Consider the following 14,012-nt stretch of genomic DNA (forward strand, 5'->3'; position numbering starts at 1 on the left):
ACAAAGTTAGAGAAGCAAGGCTGAGATGTTTTGGACATGTGCAGGGGAGGGATAGTGGATATAATGGACAAAGGATGTTGAATATGGAGCTGTCAGGCAGAAGGAAAAGAGAATGACCACATAGGAGGACAGTGGAGGTTAGGGTGCTAAGAATAGGGTGCAATGAAGGATGATGAGCCACTGTGGTTGGTGACGCCTAACAAGAAGAAGATTGTAAGATTTTTTTTTTAATTATCTGAATTATTTACTGTGCACATTTTATGTCATCAGTTATATGTCTCATAAGTGCCAAGAAGCCATACATAATCAAAATATAAAATAATTTTTAACATTTCTTTTTCTCTTTTTATCTAATGCACGTAACTACAAATAGCCCTAAGTAACAATGTAAAATGAAACCAAAGAAAAGAGAAAAATGTTTGCTCAAATTGATAATATATCATTTGGTTACATAACAGCTTCAACACCGTGGTGCGCTCAGATTTCCACATTATAATGAACTCGGTTTCCAGACAAACATTATCACATTTCACTACGTAAACAAACAGAAATATATTTGGAAAAACGCGTTTTTCCCTCTCCTCTGCCCAGCTTCAACAGGTACCAGAGGGAGAGTGTGTGAAGAGTCATGCAAGTTTAATGCTGACGGTTTCTGCTGTACAACAAAGCCCACAGTGTTGGTTTTCATCTTTCCTCTATTTGGAGCAAGTGGAGCATGAGGCGAAGGAGGAAAGGTAAGAAAACACTCTTTTCTCCCAACTGTCTCATATTTGTCAGTAAATCGCACTGGTATCACATCAGGTCACCCAGCAGGCTGTGAAATGACTTGTTGATCCCGGGAATGTGTGAGTGCGTTAGTGATAGACAGCGAGAGGCAGTGATACTTTTATCTGCAGGTTCGCCAAGGAAACCTTTTCAAGCCAGACCTCACAGTGAAACGGCCCTGCAACTTCACCCCATGCCAAAGCCACAGAGAGTGAGAAAGAAAGAAAAGCAGAGACGGGACATTAAAGGCATCACTGGTGTTTGACAAACAGGGAATTATCAGAAAAAAGGGTGTGCGGGGACTATGAGAACCACAGCACCACCAGCCCAGATTTCACCCGGTGGACACAAAGATTTGCTGAATGTTCCGCTCTAACGATGGCAAATTAGATCCGGGGGACAGAGAAGTGAGTGCAGAATGAATGAAAGGAGTACTGAGCACTGTCCCTTGCATGAAGCCATATTAGCATGCACAGTAGATCTCTTTTATGGCATTGGCGCTGTCCGTGGTGCTGAAAAGACGTGGTTACACAACGGGTAATGTTCTACTTGGACGGTAGGAAAGAAGTGGGTATAAATCCCGGAGGAAAATTGAGATTTCAGCGAGCTATTAGCTTTGTGTTGCCCAACCTGGCAGGAACATCGCGATCCGGCCTGCAGAGGTGCTTAAAAGTGGCATATTACATCAGAAAATGAATGGCCACCTTTTCAAAAAGGATTCAATTTGAAAAAAAAAAAAAACAACTTTCAGTCCTCTTTTTGCTTCGAATCAATCTTTATGACACTTACAGCAGTCTAATACTTTTTGTGCTCGGAATTTGTGCATTTTCGAAAGATCTTTGCCATCAATAGCTCTCTGTACAAATCTAAGTCATCTAGAAGCAGCAAACTTATTTCTATATTTGATTATCTGGCTGGCTTAATACTATTGTAATACTTAATACTATATATATAGTATTAAGTATTACAATAGATTTGTCTTATCCGATACATACACACACACACACACACACACACACACACATATATAAATATATATATATATATATATATATCAGATAAGACAAATCCGATGTTTTTTTCAAAACTGAATGAAAACATTAACGGCAAATTTTCCCCGGGACCCGAAGAAGCGGAAGGAAATGTTACCCGACGAATTTTCATTAAAATTCAACAAGAGGCAAGCTCCGTGAGAGGTTAGATTATTGGCGGGCAGGCTCTGTCTCGCGCGCGCACACACACACACACACACACACACACTTGGAGAGACGCTCACACACACACTTCACAGCTGGTGTGCCTTTCTCCAGCAGAGACTGACAGAAGCGGGGCGACCGCACTAAGCTGTGAGCGCTCTTTTCTCCTCTCCTCCACCAAGCACGTCTTTTACTGTTGACATAAAAACTTTGAAGAGGTGAGAGTCGAAACGTCAAAACGCCGACAAATCACCGTCGACAGCGCGCATCAACAAAGAAGAAAGGGGAAAAGAAAAGAACCATCAAGTCTGAGAAAAGCGGTGGAGCCGGGAGAAAGAGGGAGCTATGCCATCTCCCGCCGAGCAGAGCCCAGTCCTCCAGTGTTGTGTGTCGGAGCTGCAGCATGGTGTCTCTTTCTGGACTCTGGACCTACTGCCTCGCCCCGGGGAGAACTCATCTCCTTTTCTTCTCTGCCAGAACGCTCCTGCTGCTTCTCTTATTAACCGTCTCTTCCTCCCCGGACGCCTGCTTCCCTCACCCACAACCTTGCCACATTCTCGCCCGGATAGGACACACCGTGCGTCTCGGTGCGCTCTTGCCGACCCGACAGCCGGCACGGATACAAAACGCGCTCAACCGCGCCCTGGCCAGCCTCCGGCATCAAGGCGGAGGGGCAGACTCCTCCACAACAACCTCTCAGCCACCTCCTCTGCTGCCCTACAACCTGAGCTTGGAAATGGTGGCTCGATCGCCCGCGGGAGGGGACCCTGAGTCATTGTCCCGTAGTGCCTGCCAGGACCTGGTGGTCAGGGGTGTGTCAGCCGTGCTCGCCTTTCCCCGCTCCAGGGAGGAGCTGATCCAGGTGGAGTTTCTCTCCTCTTTCCTGGAGATCCCCTTCATATCTATCCTGGAGGACACAGAACCCCTTGTGACTAAGGTAGGGATTGACGCTGTGTGTCTTTCCTGGCCGTCACTGTGCACCTGTAGCAATCATCTTTGAAAGATGACAGTGAAAAATGGTTATGTGTGTATATATCATGGCTTTCATCTTTCCAGCATCTTGCACTTCAATTAGCAGCATGCCATGACCTAACATAATTTCATCTGATTCCAAGAGCTGACATTCACCAGTAAGTCTTTGACTGACCCATTAGCCTGTGGCATGGATTTTGTTATCTGAGTTGGTGCAAAATGCTTCCTACTAGCCAGATTTTAAGGTAGACTAAAGGCAAATGGACAGTGTAAAGAACTGTGATCATCAGAGCAGTTACACTAAAGAATGAATAAAATAATACAGACAGAAATGGTGATAATGTTACATGGATAATTAATTTTAAAAAAGCGACATTTTAGTGTATCAGACTTTAACTTCTACCACTGTTGCCTTCTTCCAGCAAAGTCTGCTGTTCAGACTGATTTTAGCTGAGCTCTGGTGAACCTGCAGGCCCTTAACATGCATGTTTAATATCTGGTCACTCTGACTTGGTATTGGACTGAACCCCCGAGCGAGGTGAAAATTTATCTCTTTCTAAGCTCTTTTCTCTGTGAATCTATGTGCGTATGTGTGTGTGTGTTTGTGCCAGAAAGGATGTGTGTACTTAGAGATTGCTTCTGGCACCTTTCTGAGCCCATTCCAGCAGTTGAAATACTGATAGACAGATGTCACGGAGAAGTGTGGCTCACTCTATTAGTATGATCACATATATGCTATGTTTATGTGTGTACGTACAAATTAGGTAGACAACACAGATCTATGTGTGTGTGCAATGTTAGTATTCCCAGCAGAACTGCCAGTCAGTCAGTGCAGCTTCTGTCACATTTGCCTACATAAAAATGTCTCTATCCCACTGAGCAGCCAACTGCATCTCTAAGTCACCACAAACATATGAATGCACGCACTTTGCACACACACATTTAACTATCACCATCATGTGGGGTGGGGGTAAGTCTAAAATCTTTGTCCTGCCACCTCTCTTTGCCAACAATGGATTGCTTATTTCAATAAAGGTTGCATGAATGAGAAGTCAAACCACTTGATGAATGTGTCGGCAGAGCAAGGAGATAAGCAGAGGAGAGTCAAAGGAGAGAAATTTAGGAGATATGAAGGGGGGAATAGAAGGGGTGAGCTGGAAGAGAGAACAGGGTTCTTTTTTTCTATAGAACTGTGCCAAGCAGTCAGAGGGCAAACAACAATCATCACTCTCTTTCTTTGTCTCTCTGTGTTGTAGCGCTCCAGTATTTTTAGCCATAATTTCAAGCGGCATTTGTGAAATGAAAGCCTTTTTTGGTTGATTTTTGTGTTTAATGCTGCACAAAAGCTTCTCTTTTTTTCTCCTTGGTGTCAGACTAATCTTTCTTTTTTATTGAAGATAATGTCCAATCTTATGATGGTTAACAGACAAAAAAAGGACCAGAAAGTGGAAATTACTCCCCAGAGAATAGTTCTGAGTACAGCGTGTGACCAATAAGTGCTCTCCAAAACAAAAAAAGACAAATACAGCCATTTTGAAACACTTATTTAAAAAAAAAAAACCTGCATCTACTGCATGTAAAACATTTCTACCTCCTTTATGATCTTGTTTTTTTGAATTTTCATGTCAATTGGGTAGACTGCTGAAAACATTAGCTCGTTAGTTAATAGCTGGTTTCTTGTTTATTGTGATTCTTCTTTTCTTTTGTAATTTCATGTTTTCATATATGTGTTCTCATTACTGTCATAGATTTTGGACTGTGGGTGGACAAATCAAGCAATTTTAGGAGACTGTAAGAAATCTTAAAGGTCAGATTTTCAAATTTCCTGAATTATGAGACTAAAATCAGGATAATTTCACCATTAAAAAATACAGTTGGTTTGGTGACGATAAAATAGCCTTTAGTCACAGCCCCAAAACAGTTTGAATTTCAGAAGAATGGCCTGTGAAGGATCATAGTGTGTTTTCTTTCTCTCACACCCTAGGGTGCAACTCTATAGAAAGGGAGCAATGTGGGAAATTAAAGGACGCTGGCAGGAGGTGGGACAGGATCTTAAACACACACAGAGAGGGCAATGACGAGTGGGTTAGGTCAACAGGGAGGCAAATTGTTAGCCTGTACAAACAGGGAACAGTGCACAGGTTTCACTGCTGATAGGGGGAAAACACCCAAATCAGAAGATATGATTCTAATTAAAGATGCTATTTACATTCTAGCATCAGGAGGGCGGAGAGCTCCAGAGATGGGGGAGGTGGGCTGGAGAACAGCAGAGACAAAACAAACGGCTTGGCCAAAAAAAAAATAAAAAATCTGTCACAGATTGATCCAAATGAGAAGGGGAGGGTTTTTGTTTTTTCAAAAGAGAGTCTTTCCTCCTGGGGTTTTTAAATTGTGGAAATTCTGCAGGCTACTGGGAATTGAGCCCATGTTTTTCTGGTGAACAGATACCTTTCCTGGACATCAGAGAGGGAAAGAAAGAAAGAAAGAAAGAAAGAAAGAAAGAAAGAAAGAAAGAAAGAAAGAAAGGTTCATGCACATTTAGAAAAAAACAAAACTAATTCTTCCCTTTACCTGCCAAAAGAATACTACATCAATCTTAAAACACCACAGAAAGCTAAAAGGCGACTTGTTGACTTGTTTTCCTCACAGGCTAAACAGACTTCCTCAAGGTCAAAGAAAATGTCAATGAGGGGAAAAAAATACAGTCTTTCACAAATTAATTAGTGTGTGGCACAGTTTTATTTTTCTTTCGTGACAGCTAATTTGCCATATTTCATGTTTCATCTGACGACAACAACAAAAGAAATACTCTTCCACGTCGGGGGCGTCATGTAGCATGTGTGACATTTCTTGGAGGTTGTGATGATAGATTTTCCTGACTACCTTTAAGTGCGCCCAAAAAACTCAAACCAACCAGATGCTGAGGGGTTGAAGGGTTGTCATCATTATGCAAATTTGTCCCACAAATTGTCACATGAAATTCTCTATTGTCAATTATTCCCGTGTCACAAGACTGAAAAATATTCGGCACCACTGATGAAACAGAGACATGAAAGGGCACAGACAGACACGGGGACAGAAAGACAGCCAGAGACAGGGGTCGTCTGTCCGTCTGCGTTCTCCTCTCCCTTCTTAGTCAGAAAGAGCTTTGGGACTATGTGATGTGTCTCAGTAAGGAAGTGCTTATTCTTCCAACCTACTTAAGCTAATTAGAACCACTGTATGACCCCTAACTGTAAATCTCTCTCATCCATCTATGGCATGCAGGATGGGAGGAGAGAAGCAAGGAAGAAGGGACAGAGAGGGGTGGGGAACGAAAAGGAAATGGACTTCTAATTCCCATTAGGGCCATTATGGGCATTTTGGAAGCTGATTTTTTCATCAGTAGCTTTTCATTGATTCAAAGTAAGTAATGAAATTGAGCATATTTGATATTTAAGCAAAAAAGTCCAAAAATAGCCTGGATTAACCCATTAATAAATGGGATGGGGTTTGAAATCAGCATTCTATGGATATGTTGGGGTGTGTTGGTAATAGTAACAATTTAATTCTGTTTTTTTTTTTTGTTAAAAGTTGGTGCAATTTGCCAACAGACATAATTGAAAAATGACATCTATGCATTTTTAATGTGGCCGGCCTTTTTTCATGCACAGTACTATCAAACAATTCTGGATTTGCTGATAATATCACAGGAATTATTTAGTGAGATCATGATTTCTTTTTTTGAAAGTGTATTAGCGGAGAGAGCCGAAGGAAATGGTTTTGCTGATTTCTGAGTGTGATTAGGTGAGAGGGGTGGTATGAAGTGAATCCATTATTTGTCATTCTCCACAAGTGGAACTGAGTTCCTGCAGCTCACTTTACTCACACCAGTTGCCATTGAAATAAACCTTGGATTTTTTTCCCCATAAGGTGGAATGTACAGAAGTCTATTTCACAGACTTTAATCCTGACTAACATTCATATTTTTCCCCTTTGTAGTTCCTTTACCTCAATTATTTCCACAATACATTCCTCATATTATTATATTCCTTTCAATAAAGAACGGCGTTTTATTCCTATTTCACAAAGTCTATTTTGTACTAGCCTTGTATACATGCATTATGAGTACAAAGGCATATTTTGCTTGACCCAGCTTGCACCTGTTACATTGCCGGTGTGTTTAGTGATGCTGATAATTAAATCTCAATCTGAACTGAGCTGCTGAACCTCAAGTCCCACAGAATCGCAGCATTAACAGAACACCATAACTGCAAATGCTGACTATCCCTAAACTGTAATTACCACAATACACACCACAAAGTAATGCAGTGTATTATTTATGAGGTCTTTACTGTTTATGATTTGAAACAACCTTTATCGTTCTGTTGGTGAACTACTTTCCCTTCTGCAATCTATCCATCCCACATTCTTTCATTAAGTCTCTTCTTTTTTTAATGACATACCTCATTCTGCTTAGTAAAATGAAGATTAGTACAGTAAAAAACCCAATTTGCGACTTTGAATGAAATTACATTTTAATCCTGGGACCCTGCTGAATAAGACGCATTGTGGCTCGGAGCTAGCCCTGCTCTCAGAGGACACACATGCTGCAAACACGTTCGCACACACATCTGCACTCCCGCGTGCACATCTGCAGAGAAATGCAAGTACTGGCCTCACGCAAAAATGTATCTTGCATTTTTGAGATTCACGCATGCACAGAGAGTCTGCCCTGTGCTCACTAAAGGTTATTAAGCCTAATGAGGCTTTACAAGACCATGCTGCCTTTAGTGTTTTCTTTGAGATGAGGAGGGGATTTGTGCCGTAAAACCACAGTGGAATAAACGAGTAGAAAGAGAGGGACAAAAACTTGCGCCTAGCCAGCGCTGCAGGGAAACTGACAGCTTGGGACAAGCAGGCCACTTAATGCAAACAGCTCAAAGCTTTTTCTTTATTAGTACTATGATGACAGTTCAGCGCGGTCTTGACTGAGCCAGATTAATTGAGCAGAGCAGAAACAGTGGAGTATGTATTACCAAAAGGACTCTGGGCTTGTTTGAGCTGCTCACTATGGCATTCAAGTTAGTGTTCTAATGTTTGTCTTGTGTTTTTGCCTCTGGTAAAACAAATGTCTCCAGTAGTTCCACAACAATTTTATGTTACTCAGTGGAGCTAAAAAGTAAATGAAGTAGACCAGTGATGGATGGAAGCAAAAAGCACCAGAATGGCTGTATATATCAGCAAGCAAAGGAGATGTGGTTTTCATTATAATGAGTTAATAAAGGAAGTGATGGAGGTTTATAGGGATAAAGAAAGCAGGAATTGGTCCATTCTATACTCAGAAAGAAGGGAAAACGTTGAATGGGAGAATATGGAAGTAGGGGAAAGTGGTAATCAGGTGCTAGGAAATATGAGAATGGACAGAATATGCGGAATTAGAAACCGCATGAAAAAACTACTCATCAAGCAAAAATTAAGGAACATTTGAAGGATGAATCTTGGAAAAAAGGAAGTATATTTCAGAGAATAAGAAAGTGACTATGGAAAAAGGGAGCTACCAGGTAGAAAACAAGGAAAGTAAAGACATAAGGGAATAAACTTAGTGTAAATAAACAGGAAAGAATCAGGAATGAAAGAATAAGGCATGGGGAGAAAGTGGTTATTTAGAAAAAAGGGAGGGAAAGCAAAAGGAGGGAAGTGGGATAGAGGAATAAATAGAAAAACTAGTGAAGGGTGGAAAAAAAGAAGAGGGATCAGCAGAGGAAGGAGAGTTCAAAGGTTGCAAGAAATGAAGAAGAGAAGGTGGAGGTGCTGGGAGGGAAAGTGGTAATGCTGGGGAAGGCTGAGAGCACTCCCATGACTTTTGTTTTCTCTTCCATTGCACAGTCTGATGGAGGCAGTTTTATCTACACTGTGCTGGTTCATTAGAGGATTAGTGAGTGATAACTAAAAGTTGTCTGTGATTGAAAACACCTTCACTCCAACACGTGCACACACGTGGACATGCACACATGTACACACACATTCTGTTTACACACGAACACACACTGTGCACATATAGATTGTACTCATGCAAACTTATTCAACTTCCCAAACTTATCCCATTCACCTAAAGTTAGTGCCATCTTTCCCGTTCTGCAGAACCTGCGATTGTGCAGCAGTTGTTTGCCTGCATACACACATGAGAATGTGTGTTATAGTTTTTCATTATGTGGCAACTGAGGCAGAACACCACAAATCTAGGCCAGGTGGGCTTCAGTGATAAGGGCACATCGGGAGACAACACACACACATTTTAGGACCTCCTATAGGAGATCCCATAGGCATAGGTCAGGGGTGAAAGACAAGCAGACGGGAGAGGCAGACAAGTGGCGAGACAGGGGAGAGAAGGTGAGAAAGACATGCGCTGATGTGAGATTAAACAGATGCTGACAGATGGCGTTGGGGCATAGCTGAGCCACTGCCAGAGAGACAGGTTAGCCAAACACAAGATGAAAAAATGGGGTAAATGTCCAGAAAGGGGTAAGGCAAAATTCAAGTAATAAAAGCAAAAGAATAGGAAAGAGAAACAGATAGAGAACCAAACAGAATTAGACAGATAGCAATTCCGACAGGGTGGGGTGGGAAACAAAGAAAGATTAAAAACTGAGAAAGAAATAGCAAAGTGAAGTGAGCAAGTAAGTTAGAGATAGAAAAGGAAAGGGGGGACCAGGCGGTGTCAGAGAAAGTGTGACAGAGCCAAGAGCTGTCAGGGATGAAGTTATTTGAGAGGCGGGTGAGGCACAGACAGAAGATTGAAGGATGGTAGACCCCAAGGTAACTTCTGTGTTCCTTCTGGGATATTTATGTTGGGAGTTGGCAAGAAAACAGGCATGATTTAGAGCCCATCTGGTTAGGCTTCAACACCACCTGCCCACAGAGGAAAAGCTGTCTGTAAGGAGACATACAACAGTGCACCAGTGGCACTCGTGTACACACTCAAACATGCTTCGTTACATCAGTTACATGTGTAGAAATGGAACCATTTCCTTAGATTTGGCTCTCCTCCAGTTTTGGCGTTTTAAATTTGAGTTTAAATGCTGGGATTTAGGGCAATGCACAGGATCCTAAACATAAACTATATCATAAAGTTATATTTTGGTCCAATTTAGTGTATGTTTTGGATGCTAAAGATAAGAGTAAGGGCAAAATGAAAATGGTTGCATAGCAGGTCACAGCACTGAAAAAAGAGAAACCAGTTATGTTTGTGGATGGAAAACTTGATCGCCTTGTTTAAAGTAATAAAAATCTTTATGTAATGAGGCACGACCATAAAAACTATAAGCCTACTACTGCTTTAGCCAGATCACAGAATAGAATGATGATTATGGAAATCTGGAATTTGTGCAGCGTTTTTGTTCACTACACTCTGACCTCGCCACTCCCCACAAGGAAACACTCTACTCATCTCAGCAGGGAGAAGGGATTTGTGTTGGTGTGTGCAGGCATGCAGCAAAAGAATGAGCAGAGCACTGACAGCTTAAGTACACCGCTGTGATTGAAAGGGTTTCTTGAGGTATGTGATCGCTGCCTTTTGCTTGTCAGTCTGTTTGTCAACAGGAAAAACTACAGAACTGGATTTTATGAAAGCTGGAGGAGTATATGGAGCATGGCCAAAACTGAACTTTTAAAATTAGGCATAAATCTGGATTATCTTGTTTAAAAATTACAAAAATCAGGGAATTGGCCTTGGTTGAACATGAGCTTTGAAAGGGCCCTTTCCATTTGGTTGTGTGTTGCTTTTCTAAATGCAGCATCTAACTCAAGTGGGGCTCCTGTAACTAGCTTGCAGGTTTTAGTTTTTAATTTTTTAAGTAAAAATTTTGTTAACGATATTTGTGAACACAGTTCACAGTTCAGCACAGCTAATATTCCAGTGCATTGTTTTTAATAATGGATTGTCCATCAAACTGGTTTGGGCCACTGGGCAAACAACGGTTTTACTACAAATCCTGAAAAGACTTGGATGCTACGTTTAGTGCTCTGTATGTTCATGGTGTCAATCTACCATTAGCTCACTTTCTTCAAATCAATTTGTGGTGTTTGTGGTCAGACTGCAGAAACATCAAAAAACTAATACAGGTTAAATTGTACTAGTATGTCTCAAGAAATTAAAATATTATGAAAATTGTTTTTTTGTTAAATTAATTAAAAAGGCAGACCTTTTCATATTTTACATTCATGTGACATAAAGTCAAATATTTCAAGTTTGCTGATTATTGCTTTTAGCTTGACTGTAGTAAAAATGTAAATAACTTATTAAAGCCTAGAAATAATGTGGTAAAGGTGGCGTAATAAAGTTGGAACAAGAAGTTAATAACTAATATGGTCATAGAATGTTATTACCATGTAATTACAATAAAATGATAACTATATATAAACATTTAATAGCATTCTAATGTGTCAAGGTGTCAAAGCATCAGTGTAGAAAAATTATCATTTCCCTCAGTTTCTGACCTGTTATTAATGTTATTAATTAACCTGTTATTATTCAGTCACTTTAATTTTAAAACTGTGTATATACTGTATATTCTGTGTATTTATTATCTCACTCTTATTGCCTGTTTATGCCCTGTCCTTATCTTCAATGTCATGTTGTTCTGTTGTATCTTAATTGCCCCTTGGGGATAAATAAAGTCTTTCTGATTCTGATTAACCACATACATAGAGTTCAGTGTAATATTACTCAGGTAGAACCACTGTTTGTGCACAGTAGTCACTTGGGATCACCATCTATTTGGGCAATTAAGTGGTAATAAACTACTATTTCCACATTCTTGCCTTTTTGTTTCCACCTTGTTGTTCCCCTATTACCACATTGTCACTGGAAGCTGCACTAGAAAGTGCAACCAAAAATAAATAAATTGGAACTGCATGTCTCACGTGAGTGAAAACACCCTCAAATTAAAGCTATGTAAACTTGGCTCTTGTTTCAGCTGCAAATGCAAAACTACGGCACATGCTTTGGACTTTTCTAAAACTCTCACACAATTCCACATTTACATTAATACTGACACAATCTCCCTGTAAAACGCATGTCCTATCCCGTGATTGCAGGGACCTACTGATGTAAATCGAATCATGCTCACATACATAAACTCTAGTGTTCAAACGCCACGACAGTCACAGTCACAGCTCTGCCCCACACATACGTGGATAGGAATGCCTCAGTCAAACTGTATCTGGGACCATCCATCACACACAAGCAGTTGTCATTTCTTGGGAAGTCATGTTTCTCTCACCTTCTCGCTTTCTGTATTGACCTCTGCGTTTGAGCTGGCTCCATAAAGTAGAGCAGAGCGGAACGACAGATAAATCCTCGTCTGACTGCAGGTGCAGGGGAAACGTCAAGATGATCTGATATTCATTTGCACAACATCTAACACATAAATACTATTTATTGGATGAGAAGAGACATGCAGACATGGCACAACAGAGCAAGTCACTACAATATACAAGGTAGCAGGGAAAAATTTAAAAGGGCGAGTACTGAAGGCAAGTGATGTGTGAATTTCAAAGTGAGTTTAAATGGGATGATCCACAAGAAATAAAGAGATGGAGAAATAAAGAGCTAAAAAAGTGCGATAGAGAGAAGAGAAATAGGATGTGATCAATTTTCCTTCTTCATTGTCCTTCACTATAGAGGACAGTCCGTCCTCCATAGCGTTAAACCAGCTTCCCTGTCGCACTTATCTCCTGCCAAGTCACGCAAGAGAGCGGTGCAATATTTCACTCTAATTCAGGTAGTAGCATGCATATATCTTGCATCTAGCTGCTCATTTTCTTTGTTGTGGTTGAGGGACAACTGAAGAACACCATAAAATTACTATTTGTAAAACCTTTTAAGATAAATTGTATGACCAAAATGTGGAATGTTTGGACACTTATTCAGATAAAATGACAAATAGCATGACAAGAAAACAAATCACTTTTGTTTGATAACTTTATGCATGAGTGCCATATTTTCCCGGTACAACAGTGTAGGCGTGTAGGTGTGAACAGTCAACTAACTTCACTTGGGCTGTCATGTCATAACATTTTTATGCTATATAAAAAACAGATTCCCTGAGATGTAACAAGGTTTTTGCACCGGCAAACAGTACAAGACTGAGCAGAATCAATAAGTTGTGAAGTACCTCAGGCAAGGAAACAGAGTCAAGATTTTTTAATTGAGAAAAAGGGAATGAACAAATATTACATTGTGTTGTTCTTTGTTTTCTTTCTTTTGTTTAAAAAAAGAAGAAGCTTCTGGCATTATTTTTTTCTGTGTGTTTCAGCAGTAGAGTGGCCGTGAGGTTTTGCTGGAAACCAACTGTTTATATTTTCCCAACTCATGACACCAGAGTGAACTGGCACTGAGGCATGCAGGTGGAAAGGTTTGGTAGAAAGATCCTTTTCAGGCAGGACAGCTGGGCAAAATGGTTGGGTGGATATATCTTTTTCAGGCAGCCCGCCGTTGACTACTGCTGACTGGGACTTGTCAGGTATAAAATTGGACTGGAGGAGCGATATCTCAATTTTAGCTGAGATGCCCGCAGAACGAGTGGATCGAAATCTGTCCTTTAAAAATGTAAAGTCTCATTTAGGAGGATTGGCATACGACGTGTGATAATGAAACACATTTGAAACGACTGAACTGTTTCACCAGAGTAGAAGCATTTTATGTTGCCTTTTGTCACCTAGCTGGGTATGAAAAGCAAAGGAAGGCAGTGCAGTATCTGAAAATATGAATTCCTTCTTTAGTGCAGTGCACAGAAGAAGAAAATTAGCTTTCATCAAATGACTCCTTCAACAGAAAAAATGGGAAAGGCATAGAAGTCACACTTTGTCCTTGTCCAAAAGGCTCATTGCGCTTGAATATCAATAGCAATCTAAAATTATACATCGAAATAATCAATTGCAGGCTTAAAGCTTCCAAATAAATTAAATGATTATGAAACAGCAAAGTTGGGCCAAGGTTACATAAGGCATTATAAACGTAATCCTCTGAAACTCGCTAACTTAAAATACAAGTCCTACAATTCTCCTGCTGGCAGTGAGCAAATGGGGTTCATTTTG

At 40.6% G+C, this 14,012-nt stretch overlaps 1 protein-coding gene across 1 annotated transcript in view; it reads left to right on the plus strand.

Annotated features, from left to right (window-relative positions):
• Positions 1–1,971: 1,971 nt before the first annotated feature.
• LOC146365807 (glutamate receptor ionotropic, NMDA 3B-like) overlaps positions 1,972–14,012 on the plus strand; it is an 83,512-nt gene continuing 71,471 nt past the window's right edge. Inside the window, exon 1 of the mRNA XM_084915716.1 lies at positions 1,972–2,898. Within this exon, the coding sequence (XP_084771842.1) occupies positions 2,365–2,898 (534 nt within the window). The 5' untranslated portion in view covers positions 1,972–2,364. The remainder of the gene's footprint in view (positions 2,899–14,012) is intronic.

This window comes from Perissodus microlepis, chromosome 19 (genome assembly GCF_051167445.1).
Source record: "Perissodus microlepis isolate ML-2025 ecotype Zambia chromosome 19, ASM5116744v1, whole genome shotgun sequence".
NCBI lineage: Eukaryota > Metazoa > Chordata > Actinopteri > Cichliformes > Cichlidae > Perissodus > Perissodus microlepis.